Below are 14,005 nucleotides of genomic sequence, written 5' to 3'. Positions count from 1 at the left end.
AGGCAGTGCAGGACCCTCAGCTTTGGTGACTGTGTCACAAGGTTACCTGTGGCATTTCAATGCACAGGTAAGGACAGCCTGTGTGAAAGAAGATGCGGTTAACCCAGTGCAGCTGTCTGTCTCATCCTCCACAGGCCCTTCCTGGCCCTCCCTGAAGCCTGCCTCTACCAGCTGGAAGCCTGGGTTCCTGGGTACCCTGTGAAGAGTTCAGCCCATTGAGTTCAGCACAGGTCCTGCTTCACACACAGCCTAGGTACTGAAGCCACTTCCAAGGGCCAAGTCAGCCTGGAGGGGGGCCTGCATTGAGCCCAAGCCCACCCTTATCTGTCCTTCCTTGGTTTTTTCTCTTTCACTTCCATCCTGACAGAGTGGAGAAGATGGCTTAAGCATATGGGGGAGGGAGAGAGCCTACCCCTCACTGATTGAAATGGGGAATCTCCTAATCAGCTATGTTATCTCAAGCAAGGCTCTCTCCCTGTCTGAGCCTCAGTGCTTCATCTAGGAGGGGGGAATGGAAAATCCCAGGTGGCCTGTGGAAGGGGCTGTCCTGAGGACTAGGCTGCGAAGGGTACCTGCTCCAGAAAGCCAGCCTTTACAGGGCTATTTGGGGAGGACTCCTCCCAAGGGATCTCATTTTGCTTCTGGCCTTCTTGCATTCATTCAACAAACATGGGTGCTGAGACCCCCCTCCCCCCCCCCCCACTGATGGGGAAAGGCAGTGTCTCCCTAAGCTGGGGACACTCAGTACCCCAGGGGTCTAGAAGAACCTCCTGTATCAGGCCAGGAGGGGACCAGGTGGAGTTGGAAAGGCTCTTGGACACAGACTGCTTGGAGATGGTACAGATGAGAGAGGAGGGAGGACAGGACTTTGATCTAGAGGGTCTGAAGCTGCCTGCACAGTCTGGAGGGAGGCATGGATGAGAGAGAGACATAGAAACCTGGAGTTGGGGAGCAGGGTCAGGAAAGGCAGATCTGGGGGTGGCAGACCAGAAGTGGTACTTATGCCCTGACATTGGTCACGGAAGCCCACTGAGGTCACAGAAGCCAGGACAGTACCTATAAGCTCTACTGTGTCCAGAAGTAGGTAGCAGGGACAGATGTCTCTAGGAGGGTGAGAAGTTACCTTTGTGCCATGGCTGGGTCATGGGAGAGTTGAGGACAGGATCTAGCATCCCTAGGCAACCCCCCACCCCGGGCTCTGTCTGTGCTGTAGGGTCCCCATGGCAACCTCAGTTGGTGGGGGCAAGGACAACACCCTTCCAAGGCTGCCTAGCAAGTTAGCTTGGCTTGGCGCTGGCCCAAGAAGAGGGCATGCCATCCTTCTTAGGTACAGTAGACCCTGCCTCCTCGGGCTTTTCTGGGCTCTATGGGCTCACAGGGATCCCCCTGCAACCTTGTACGTTCGTCACGGAGGCCTGTGCCTGCAAACTGGCCTACCAGGCTAAATCTGGCCTGCTAACGTTGTATTTGGCCTGTTTGAGGTTTCTTTCTTTCGTTTTTTTTTTTTTTTTTTTTTTTTTTAAATGTTTGAGCCAACATTTAAAAATTGGAAGAGTTTACATTTTAAAATCCATATTTTTGGCTTCTACTGAAAAATTTGGAAGATCTAGCAACTCCGTCCCACATTCCCACATGGTAAGAGATTGGGGGCATGAAGCAGCCGCCCTGCAGAGGCACCTAGCACCCAGAGACAGACAGACTTTCCAAGCCCATAGGGTGCTACTTGCTCTAGGTCACTCAGTATCAAGCATATTGTCACAATCCTACCCTAGCATGTCACTGGCTCTGTGTCTCTTGGTTTCTTTTTGACAATTTAGTTCAAAAAAAAAAAAAAAAAAAAAAGGAAAAAGAAAAAAAATTGGCTTTGAAGTCACTCACACTGGATTATGAGTGAGCAGTCTAAGTCGGTAGCAGCTGGGGTTTCCTGTGACCGTCCATACTGACTCCTCATTTATCTACCTGTGGTCACTCATCCAGACAGGACAGAGGCAGGACTAAAACCCAGCACCACATGCTAGTCATCTGCTTCCTCCCTCGAGGAGCTGCGGAGGGCCAGGCATCGGCTCTCACAGGGTTTTCAGGGTGGTCCCACCCCATTATGTACCCTTGGCCTAACAGGTCCCCAAGTCTCTCAGCTACAACCCCCCCTCCCCACCACCATGTGCCAACCCCAAAGGCTGTAACATGAGCCTTGGGACAAAGCCTTGCAGAGCCCTGGGTGTCAGCAACTCCTCCAGAATCCAATAGTCCTGAGAGGCAGGGCATGGGGGTGGTGGTGGGGGGATAATGTATACAGAGCCCATAGCTGCAGACGGTGGGGGTCCCTGACTATTGGTACCTCATAGAGGAGATGGGGACCATGCTCAGGAGTCATTCACTGCTCGGAAAGCTGAGGTCCAGGAAGGCAGGAGGACCCATACAGTCACAGAGCAGGCAGCTGGCCCTGGTGGGCCGTGAGGGAGGCTCTGGGGACCTCTAAGAATCAGAGAACTCTATGCCTCCTTCCAGGACTGGCTCTGCTGGCAGGCCACTTGGAGGCCATGAGGATGGACTGGAGGCTCCCTGCAGCTGGCTTCTGCAGTGTCCTTCCCTGCACACTGAGGAATATAGATTGAGACCGTCCACCCAGGAGCTTAGAGCAGGATGAGCCAAGAAGCACGTAGACCTCTCCCCAGACCGCTGATTTCAATCCTGGTAGCTATAGTACCTTGCTAATTGAGTCCGCAGAGAAGGGACCAGAACTATAGAATGAACACTGTCCTCAGTGTACTACATCTTTCGGAGCCTGTGGCGAACCAGAAAGGCTTGGTCAACTCAGCAAGGCTACTATTACTGTTTACTCGGATCCCAGACCTAGTTTGTCGCTCTGAAGCCAGAACCTTCATTTTCACCTTAGTGATTCATGCTTTGGGTGCCTATGATCTTTCATACAAATCACAGAATAATAGAATGATAAGGAGGTCAGATAGGACCCGTGGGGAATAGACTCATGCTCATGCTGGGGTATGGGGGATAGAATTGGGACTCACCCTGTTGAGGCTGGGGGAACAAACTGGATCTCCCTGCTCGCTGCTTCCAAGGCCCCTGATGCCTGTGGCTTCCAAGGAACACCAGGGACTCGGAGCCAGGTCCTTCTCCTCTGAAGCTGTGGCTCTGGTCTGGGCTTCCTGGGCTGGGCCGGTGCTGTGGTCACCTGGAGAGGGCTCCTGGCTGTGGCCTTGGGAGCCCCTGAAGCCCTCCAGGGTCACTGGATCCAGCACTCGCACAGTGACCTCATCCAGGAACTTGGAGAAAGGCATCCGGGCTTCCCGCTGGCGGCTCAAGCGGGCAAGGGATCCCCCAGCAACCTTGCAGCCTGAGCTAGGGGATTCATCTGGGCAAGAAGAGCCTGAACACCTCACTGCCCTGGCCTTACAGCGGCCTGCCTCCCAGCCTGGGTGGGATACAGTGTTCTCTGGGACCGTGCTGGGGCTCTGTTTGTGACTGTGTATCTCCCTCGTATGGGCTTCCGCCCTGGATGGCAGGAGGCAGCTGGAACCTATCTGTCCAGAGCTGAGAGGGTCAGGGTTTTGGGCCTGGGAGCTGGTTCCAGGAAGCATCCTTCTCAGGCGGTCTAGCGTCATGCCTTCCTTCATCTGTCTCCACAGGCTGAGCGCCCATACCCTCCCGGGTCAGGCCACAATGACCAGCCAATGCCCTCCTACCCGTTGACCCAATGCCAGCACATGGTGGCTCCACCCCTAAAATTGATTGTCATTAAATGTGAGCTTTGATGCTCAGTGCCAGAGAGAGAGAAGGTCATGTTCTCAGCTCTGCCTGGTGGGCAGATAAGGGATGCCATGGCTGGAGCTAGGTAGTGGAGACAGGACAGATAACAGCTACCACTCAGTATAAGCACAGGAAAACCATATGTGTAGCAACCAGATCACAGGTGTCTACTAACTCTTCCTAAGAGTCTGCACTCAGGGCCGGTGAGATGGCTCTGTGGGTAGAGTGCAAACATCAGGGGCTGAGTTCAGTTAGGTACCCGTGTAAATGTGAGAGTGGAGAGGGGATGGGAGGAGGGGGGAGCGTTGGGAGTGAGTGTGGCAAGGGGAGGATGGGGTGAGGAGGAGGGAACCAGAGAGTACTGGAAGAGACAACCCTGGGACAAGCTAGAAACCCAGGGCAGTGGAACCTCCCAGGTATCTATGAGGTTGACCCTAGCTATGACTCCTAGCTATGGGGAATGTGGAGCCGGAACCAGCCATCTCCTGTAACCAGGCAAAATTTCACTGGAGCATTGGGACAGCAACCCATCCACAAGACCTTAGGCCTACAAGATGTGCATGAGTGAAGATGGAGGAGAAATTGACGGAAGGGCCAACCCATAACTGGTCCAGCTTGAGACCCACGCCATGAGAGGGAGCCCACCCATGACAGTGTTAATGATATTCTGCTCAACTTGCAAATAGGAACCTAGCATAACTGTCATCAGAGAGGCTTCACCCAGCAACTGATGGAAACAGATGCCGAGACCCACAAACATTAAGTGGAGCTTGGGGAATCCTATGGAAGAGGGGGAGGAAGGATTGAAGGAACCAGAGAAGTCAAGTACACCACAAGGAAAACTACAGGATCAACTAACCTGGGCCCATAGGGACCCACAGAGTCTCACCACCAATCAGGAAGCAAGCATGGCACTGACCTAGGCCCTTTGCACATGTGTACAGATGTGCAGCTTGGTCTTCATGTGGGACCCCCTGACAGCAGAAGCAAGGGCCGTCTCTGCCTCTGTCGCCTGCTTTTGGATCCCTTTCCCCTAACTGGGCTGTCTTGTCCAGCCTCAGAAGGAGAAAATGCACCTTCTTCTATTGCAACTTGATATGCCAAGGCTGGTTGATATCCATGAGAGGCTACCCCTTTTCTGAGCAGAAGAGGAGGAGGGGTGGACGGGGGTAGGGAGGGGAGGGGAGGGGAGGAGAGAAGGAAAGAGTGGGAGGAGAAGGGGTAAGGGGACGCTTCGATTGATCTAGATGTAAAATAAATAACTAACACCATCATCATCATAAATAATGATAGGTGAGAATGGTAGAGCTCTCTGTCAGTCCTGTGCTGGACAGAGAGAGGCTGGTGGGTCCCAGGAGCTCTCTGACCAGCCAACCTAGCTGAACTGAGTGGAGAGCAACTAACAGGAAGTCAACTAATGTTAACCTCTCGCCTTTAGATGTGCACACACAGCAGGTACGCACATCCAACCCCCCCCCCAAATTAATTAAAATTAATTTAAAAAAAATAAAAAAGAACCTGAATTTTCATCTGGGATGCAAGACAGCCAACTAAAAGCCCATACTTCCCAGGCTCCCTTGCAGCCAGGGAAATACAGAAACACCGGGTTAGAGAGTTCTTTGACGCCCAGGAAGCTTCCCCATGTCTCTCAGGGTCCCACTCCTCCACCTCCTTGTTTGACTCTCTGTAGCTGGAGCTGTGGCAGCCACATTGCACCATGAAGCACGCTTGTGGTAAAGGCTATATGCAAAGAGGAACAGAAAGACAAACACAGCTGGATCCTTGCTAACCACTGGGGTTCTCACAGTAGCCCCGCCCCTCCTGCCTGTGTTGTCACCTCAACTGGAGGAAGATGGCCCCGTCCTGCTTCAGCCACAGCTGCTCTAGTCTTAGTTACCAGTGTCCATGTAGCACTGAGATACACAGGGATGAAGTGGGTGGCGGCAGCTGAAAACTCTGGAGCAGGGACTTGTAGTGATGGCTCAGGTGCAGCGGCATGAGATAGTGCCACGAGGCAGGAAAGCTGGACAACTGTGCCACCCCTGAGCTTCAAAGGAAACTAAAGCTGTGGCACCCCCAAGCCCTCAGCCAGCAGGCAGCCTCCATGACTACCTGTTCACACTGTGCACCTGGAAGCCTGCTGGGATGCTGCAGGGGAAACCCCCAGGGCCCCAGCTTTTGGGTGCTGCTAGACACCTCTTTGAAGCCCACGAGAGTCAGCCTAATGGCTGCAGGACTCAGCATGTACCGGCATCACTGAGGGCTCAGCTGCCCAATGTAGGAAAACTGCAACTAGCGCTGTGCTACCCTGACCACCTCCCCACCAACTCCACCATCATTTTTCAGGCTCCACGTGCCACCAAGTCTCACCTGCAACCCTGTGATCACCTGCCTCTCACATGTGGCAGTACCAGCTTTGTAAACCCCAGCCTAGGTGACTCGGCAATGTCATAGTCCACCCAGCTTGCCCAGAAGATCCAGGGCCTCCCCTCCATTGCCCCCAGAGGAATGTGTCTGGTTCTTGAATGTGCCAAACTCTGTGTGTCCCAGGGGCCTTTGCGACAACTGTGCTTGCTCTCCACTCTCCTCCTCATCTAACTTTTGACTAACCTTTAGAGCCCCAGTTCCGTAGTTTGTCCCCTGCTGTCCCCACAATTAGATCAGATATGCCTGCCACAGTCTCTTTCAAACCCACTGCCTTTCTCATGACATGGCTGCCAGAAGTCATCTGTCAGTCTCTGTGGCTCTCACTTGAACTCCAGCTCTTTGCACTGCACCTGACACATAACACAGGCTTAACATGGCTTAGGATGGATGGATGGCTGGGTGGGTAGGTGGATGGATGGATGGATGGATGGATGGATGGATGGATGGGTAGATGAATGGATGGGTGGGTGGATGGATGGGTGGGTGGGTGGGTGGGTGTAGGGTGGGTGGATGGATAGGTGGGTGAATAGATGGATGGATGGATGGATGAATGGACAGATAGATGGATAGGTGGATGTATGTATGTGTGGGTGAATAGATGGTGGGTGGATAGATGGATGGGTGGATGGATGGGTGGATAGGTAAGTGGATGGATGGATGGGTGGATGTATGAGTGAATAAGTGGGTGGGTAGATGGATGGGTAAATGGGTAGGTAGATGAATGAATAGGTGGGAATATGGAAAGACTAATGAATATATAGGTGAATGAATGAGTGAATGGATGGATGGATAGATGGATGGATGGATGGATGGACAGATGGATAGATGGGTAGATGGATGGCTGCGTAAAGGAGTTAGTGGATGAATGGATGGTAAATGGGTACATGGATAGATGGATAGGTAAACGAATGAATTGGCAGATGGATAGATAAATGGGTAGATGGATGAATAGACTAATGAATAAGTAAGTGAATGAATGGGTGGATGGATGGACAGGTGGATAGATAGATGGGTAGGTGGATCCATGAGTAAGGGAATGAGTAGATAGCTGGATGAATGGGTAGGTAGGTAGATGGATAGACTAATTGATGAACAGATGAATGAATGAGTGAATGAATGAGTGGGTGGGTGGATAATGGGTGGGTGGATGAGTGGATAGATGGGAAGGTGGATGGGTGTGTAAGGTTGTGACTGGAGGGGTGGGTGAATGGGTAGGTGGATGATGGATGGGTAGGTGGATGATGGATGGGTGTGTAAGGGAGTGGGTGGATTGATGAATGAATGAATGGATGAATGGGTAGATGGATAAATAGAGGGGGATGTAGGAATGGATGAATGAGTCAGTGGATGGGTGGGTAGCGTGAAAGACATGCTAGTTCAGATATTGGCTAGCAAGTATCCAACTTGATGCAAGCCTTACTGTGGGCTGGAATTTGGACTAAGATGTGTGGAAGAATCTCCAGTCCCTGGAAGAACCACAGTGTCTCTGCCATGACACCCAACAGCTACCCCTGCATTCCCAACATTCCTCCATCCCTACCTTGTTACCTGACAGAACAGACCCCTTGGACTGGAGGATCTAAGGTTAGATGCTTTCAATGGCCCATCAGACCTTGGGGTACCCCCTCATCTAACTGTACCTAGGCTTGCAGGGTAGGCAGGGCAGTAGGAACTGTGGTGGGCAGGGGTCCAAGCAGGTCTTGGAGTTTGCTGGCAGGAACTCTCATTTGCTTGCAGCACCAGCATGTGTGGTCCCTGGAGGGCCTGGGGCCCTGGCCAGCAGGTCCTTTGAGCCTATTTCTGAGTTCCAGCACTATCAGATCAGTTTCTGTTGTCATAACAACCTACTGGCTCTCAGCCCTGAGGATGCTGCTGGCCGTCACAACTCATAGTCTGGGACTGCTAGCCTTTTGGTACCCTGGGTCACCACCTCAAGAGAGGATCCCTGCTCCTGAACTGAATGCCGACATCCAGAGCTCTTCAGGGCGCCATTCTCCCTCTGGTGGGCTGTGTGGCAGGTCTGTTCTCCCTCATGGTGGCACAGGGTACCTGGTCTCACAGGTAGAGGAGAGGAAGGAGAGGCAGATACTGCCTGCAGCACCTGAGGCCCCACCTACAGGCAGGTGGTGAGCCCTGAGAACCCAAGTCATCTTGTTTTTAGAATTCTTCAAGCTAGGGACAGCCACTCTGTTTCCAGAGGAAGATCTGGTATGAGGTAGGGCTACTGGGAAATACACATGACCCACCACAGACCACGTACGGAGCAGGCACTCTGGAGACCACAGCTTATTTCTTACGTTCTCCAAGCACCAAATCTGCCCCATGCTCCCCTTCACAGAAGCAATTCTGCAAAGTCCCCCTGGGACATTTAGCTTTCTACTGATAGTACAGGAATCCTCTGGGACAGCCACAGCTCCTGGCTATCAGAACCCATGGCACCTCGTGCCTACTGAGTGGCTTATGTCACTCAGACTTGACTATCTCTCATTCCTCAAAGAAATGAGCTCAGGCCATCCAGACCTTCCCCGGTGCCCCTTGCCCAGGAGAGAAGCCCTGCCATGTGACTGACAGGCTGGCTGCTCATTTTTAGATGTGGCATCATGGATGCCACATGCTTCGCTAAATTTATTTACAGGGAGCTCATTCCTTGGTGCGGCGAGCACAGGGGCCACTGATTTAGGCTGCTTTTCACCACTACCCCACCCCCAATCAGGAGGACTCAGCACGAGGGTCTGGTTCCCCTCCAGCTTTGCTCAGTTGTCTGTCTCTGAAGCAGAGGGATCGAGGCACACGTGAACAGACAGTGGCACCCAGAGGGCACAGCCCGATGTTCCACCTACTCATTGTGCCAATTGCCTTCCACCCACGGGTCCTGTAGCTATTCACCCAGCCTTTCAGGCCTGCACCTGCCATCCGCTGACAGGCACGTATCCAGTCGTCATTCACAACCTCACTCCTGAATCTGTCGGCCACCCGCTCAACCGTGTGCCACTCCTGCGACGTGTCTTCATGGGTGGATGTTCGCACATCTGTGCACAGACCTGCCCTTCCACACCTAGGTCTGCATCATGTCATCCCCTGTCACCCCTCTTCTTGGACCTCTCTGTCCAGCTGATTCTACCTGTTATCTTACAGGCATTCAAGGTCCTGCCTACCCCAGCACTCGATCAGGAATCTAGCTATCCACACAACCGTTCCCCCACGTCCACAAGCATGCGTTTTGATGCTTCCTCCGTACCCATCCATCTCTTCACCCTCATGCCACTCGACATCTACACAACCACCCTTCCATTCATCCATCCTGCCTCAAGACCAGAATTCAATCCTTTTTGCACTCAGGCCTCAACTTTTCCTTCTACCCATTGGGTCTTCTCTTTAGATCAGCTCTTCCCTCAGCTCCTGCACGTTTCCTTTTCTCTCATAACCATCAGGCTTTTCCTCCCCTCCTCCTACCTCTCCAGTTTTCTACTCACCTACCTACTGGTCTGTCTCGCTACATACACCCATCAGTATTATCTCCCCTCCCCTCCATCCCAGCATGCACCACCAGTGGCATGACCTAGGGTTTCTCCACTTGTCTTCCTACCCCATCTCCCAACTTGGTTCAAAGCTTGTTGATCGGATACAATTTCAGCGTACTAGCTCAGCCTAGGGCTGCTACTTTCCTGAAGGAGATTCCCTTTGAAGTGCCATTCTGACCCCCTGGCTTCTTGTTGGCCTTTCCTTGAGTAGCGGGGCATAGAAATACTTTCCTATTTCCTGCTACACTGCTAGGGTCTGCATCTTCACTAGACCAAAAACTCCTTGAAGGCTGGTTTACCTAAGTGATAGTGTGTGGCCAAAGAAACTACACAAGGTGAACAGAGAATGCCTCAACCCATCCACCCATCTGTCCATTCTAAGACTGATCCAGCAGGAACAGCACTGACCAACTGTCAGTCATCAGTCACCTTCTGGGGCCTGCTCTGGGTCACTCTTCAGGCTGTGCCAGGGCCTTGGCCTCTGATACCAGACTCTATAGAGGTCTAGGGCCTTGCATGAGGTCACACAGCAAACCAGTGAAGAACAGAGACTGGAACCTAGGGCTTCAGACCCTGTGCAAAGTTTTCCATCAGTCACATGACTAGCTATGAGGCAGGATGGGAGGTGAGAGAGGACCCTGGGACAGCTGTGGGTCAACACAGTGAGCTTGCAGCTCTGAACCTCAAGAGTCCAAAGCTGGAAGAAGTGCCCTGGCCTTTGAGTAGGCATTTCTGCAAGATGCTTTATTGTGGTTCGTAGACTCATGCCTTCTTATTCCCTGCAAGCCTTGTCCCGCAAACCCAGCGCTAACTTCATATCCCCCAGCTTAGCCTGTGGGTCTTCTCCTGTAAGCTGTGGAGAATTCTTGTAGACTGTGTCCAAGCCTTGCTGACCAACTTCTGTTACCCCCCTCCCCCCTACCACTCAGCATTCATTCACTTATCCATCCATTCACTCACTCTCTGGGATGCTGCTACAGGGCTGGTGCTGGTGACGGTATCCAGTACACAGTCAGTATTCTATAAATGGCAGTCACTGCAGGCCAACCAGATGCTCAAAGCCTCTGAGAGACAGTAACTGGAAAGTCCCTGTCCCGACGGCTTCACACACAAGTTCTGCTCTTGGCCCGTGTGAGTCCCTCACCTGACCTCCAGCCTATGAGAAGCTCTTATAGGCCACGGCCCCAGGCAGCCCTGCCTTCCCACTTCACTTCCCAGGAGCCAGCAGTTCCAGGTTTTGTCACACAGAGCAGGCTACAGGAATGAACACATGTGAGACAGTAACTTGGGAGGGTCCTTGGTGCCGCACAGCAGCCCCTCGCCCTGCGTCTGCATCTGCCACTGCGTTTGCTTTCCAGAGCCGCCCTGATTATAGTGAGCTGTGGGAAAATTAAGGGTTTGCAGGAGGCTGCCAGGCCCTGCTGCTGCCTCCCCGCCCTGCTTGTCACAGATGCCAGGCAGAGCCGCCCCCAAAGGCCACTTGCCCTACTCGGCTGCCCAGACACAGCAGAGTGGATAAGGGGCTTCCTCCTAGAGACCTTCTTATAGCCTGGACTTGTGAGCAGCAAAGACCACTTGCTCCGGGCCAGTGGGGGAACTGAGGCTGAGAGAACGAAAGAGACCATCCCATGGCCTCCAGGGGCCCAGGGTATTGGGACCTCAGGATAAGGGAGTCCATAAAGTTGATGCCCCACACGTGCCCAGGGCGCTAGTTCGGGGACTGCACTGGTGGGCCAACCCTGGCCCACCAAAGCTGAACACCCGCACGGGTCCCTTCTCTTGCACCCAGCCCTTGCTCCAGGGGACCCTCCCAACTCCCATCCTGCTCGCTCAGAAGATTTCAGGATGTTGCCCACGCAGCTCTTGCCCCAAAGGAACCTTGTTCTGATGGGGTGGGCACACACGAGGAAGGAAACGCCTCTAAAGCAGGCAGGAAGCGGAAATGCTAGGGGCAGAAATTCCCAGCCAACGTGCTGGGGCTCTGTGAGCAGGTCAGCGCCCGCAGAGTGGTCCTGGCGGAGCCCCTGCCTGCCCAGCCTCAGTTTCCTCGCCTGGCAATGGGGAGGGCTGCTGGCGGCCTGCTAGGGCCGCCTGAGATGAAGGTGCCCGAGGCTTGCGCGGGCCCACGCGCGGCCCACGCTCGGGAAGCGGTCCCTGGCCAGTCTCCTTCCGGCTCTGCGGCCTCTCCGGGGCCGCCCCCCGAACGGGGTGGGCTCAGCCGGGCCCCCTGCACCCGCCTCCCGCAAGTCCTCAGGCCGCACGCGCAGAGCAGATGCGGAGGCCCGGCCGCCCCGCCCCGCGCGAGGGCCCCGGGCCCCGGCGCCACCCAGGGCCGCCGCGGGCGCGCGCAGGGACCGCCCCGGCGTGGTGCCCGCCGCCCAGCCCCGCCCCGCGCCCAGCTCGCCCCGGCTCTTGGGTACTCACCGCCCGGCGAAGCCGGCCCGGCCGCCGGCCGCCCGTCCACATGGCCCCGGCTCTGCGCGCCCGAGCCCGCGGCCGGGGCTCCCCAGCGCCCCGCTTCCCGCAGGGAGCGCCCGCCCCCCGCCCCCGGCCCGGCTCCCCGCCAGCCCCGGCCCCGCGCAGCCGCGGCTGCTCCGGCGCTTCCCCGCGCCGCGCCGGGCAGGGCGCGCGTGGTGGGCGCGGGGCTCACAGGGCGCGGAATGGCGGCGCGCGGGGTGAATGAGTCCCGCGCGCATGAATGGCGGCGGGCATGAATGGAGGAGTGTGGGGTGCAAAGCCTTGCGTCCCGGGGCCCTGCCTGGGTCAACTTGCTAGGGGGTCTTGAGCATTTAGTAGGCACCTGCTGTGTACCGGCCAGCCCCACTCAGGTCCCCAGGGACTGACTTGGCAGTGAGGGACAGGTGTCTGCTTTCAGGGAACTTGCAGTTTACAGACAGGAAAGTGACTTCCAAGGGTGTAGCCCACTGCTCTGCCCTCTCCAAGTTCCTGCATACCTAGTCCCCATACCTGTCCTGGACTCTTTAAACTAAAGCAGACCCCTGCCCACTTCCGGGCCTGACCTGTAAATCTTTACCTGGGAGCCTGGTAATAGTGGAGGGGCCCCCCCTTTTTTTTTTCTCCAAGAAGTAATCAAAAAGGAATAATAACTTCAGGAGGGGCAACGTGGCTGGGGTAGAGCAGCCCTCTCTCTCTGTGGCTCCAGTAGCACTCAGGACTTGTCAGATCCTGGGTGAGGCACGCTGGCATAGTGGCGCTGATGGTCCCAACATGGCGGAGGCTAGCATAAGTCCTGAGAAACCAGGGTCCCCTGGGAGCATCTCTCCAGTCTGGTAGCGTCAAGCAAATGGGCCAGGAAGAATCTGGGGTGAGGGAAAGAGACAGCAGAGCCTACCTTTGGCTTCTCTCAGGGTTCATGTGTGTTAATGGTTTCCAAGGCAGATAAGGGGATACTAGCGGCGAATACAGCATGTATGTTGACTTCGTACTGTGGTAAAACATGCATGTCAAGAGTTAGCATTTTAATCACCTTTAAGTGTACAGTCCAGGGGCAGCGAGTACATCCGTGCTGTCACAGGGCTGTCACCACCATCCACCTCTCGGCCTTATGTGCTGTGTACATTGTGGCTTCTCTCTCCTTTAATTAGGGGAGTAGCTGGTGCGTTCAGGCACTGTGACAGTGTGGGAAAAGGGTGCTGACAGCTAAGGAAGAGAGAGGCAATAAAAGCGAGTCTCCAGAAGGAAGTCAGACAAAGAGGTAGAAGTTAGGGACGTCTCCTCTCCTTCCCAGGGACATTATTCTGTAACAGGTGCAGAAGGGGAGGGTCAAGTGAGCCTCAGAATGCCCTCCCTACTCCAGGAGCATGGTCCACAGTTGGAACAGGTACAAGAAGGCAGCTCTGGCCCATGGTGGCCAGCTTATGCTAACTTCTGACTCACTGTGGATGTGTCTTTTGCTCTGGGGATCTGGGTCCTGACAGAGGTGGGTGTACTGGCCAGTATACCCCTTGGGGCTGGCGGGTACACCCCTTATAGTCCCATTTTCCCCCATACACAGCTCCAAAGGCCTGAAGGGAAAAACACAGAACACGGTTATAGTCCATAGAACTGGATTCTGTCTACATTTCCTGCCCCAGGCTGTAGCCTTTCCTTAGAGATGGGTCCTGCTCAGATGAAGCCAGAACGTTGTTCTCCTCTGCCCTGCCTGTCTCCTTTGCTGCCAACACACAGATGGCTAGGGAGGAGGGGAGGGGCTGGTGGCTCCTGCCTGCCACACTTAGGAAGTCTGCAGACTTGCCTTAACCAGCCTGACTCTAGAGTTCTTCCAAAGG

At 54.5% G+C, this 14,005-nt stretch overlaps 1 protein-coding gene across 2 annotated transcripts in view; it reads right to left on the bottom strand.

Annotated features, from left to right (window-relative positions):
• The window catches only part of Begain (brain enriched guanylate kinase associated), a 36,114-nt gene extending 23,859 nt beyond the window's left edge, over positions 1-12,255 (bottom strand). The window contains exon 1 of one of the 2 annotated variants that reach the window (XM_076921184.1): positions 12,141-12,255. In XM_076921184.1, the coding sequence (XP_076777299.1) occupies positions 12,141-12,182 (42 nt within the window). In that variant the 5' untranslated portion in view covers positions 12,183-12,255. Of the gene's footprint in view, positions 1-3,029; positions 3,650-12,140 lie in introns of those variants that run through there. The other variant, XM_076921183.1, reaches the window with a different exon arrangement.
• Positions 12,256-14,005: the final 1,750 nt, after the last annotated feature.

The sequence above is a fragment of the Arvicanthis niloticus genome, chromosome 23 (assembly GCF_011762505.2).
Source record: "Arvicanthis niloticus isolate mArvNil1 chromosome 23, mArvNil1.pat.X, whole genome shotgun sequence".
NCBI classification, from domain to species: domain Eukaryota; kingdom Metazoa; phylum Chordata; class Mammalia; order Rodentia; family Muridae; genus Arvicanthis; species Arvicanthis niloticus.
Note: the sequence above shows the minus strand (reverse complement) of the source record. Positions and strands in the feature narration are given on the sequence as shown.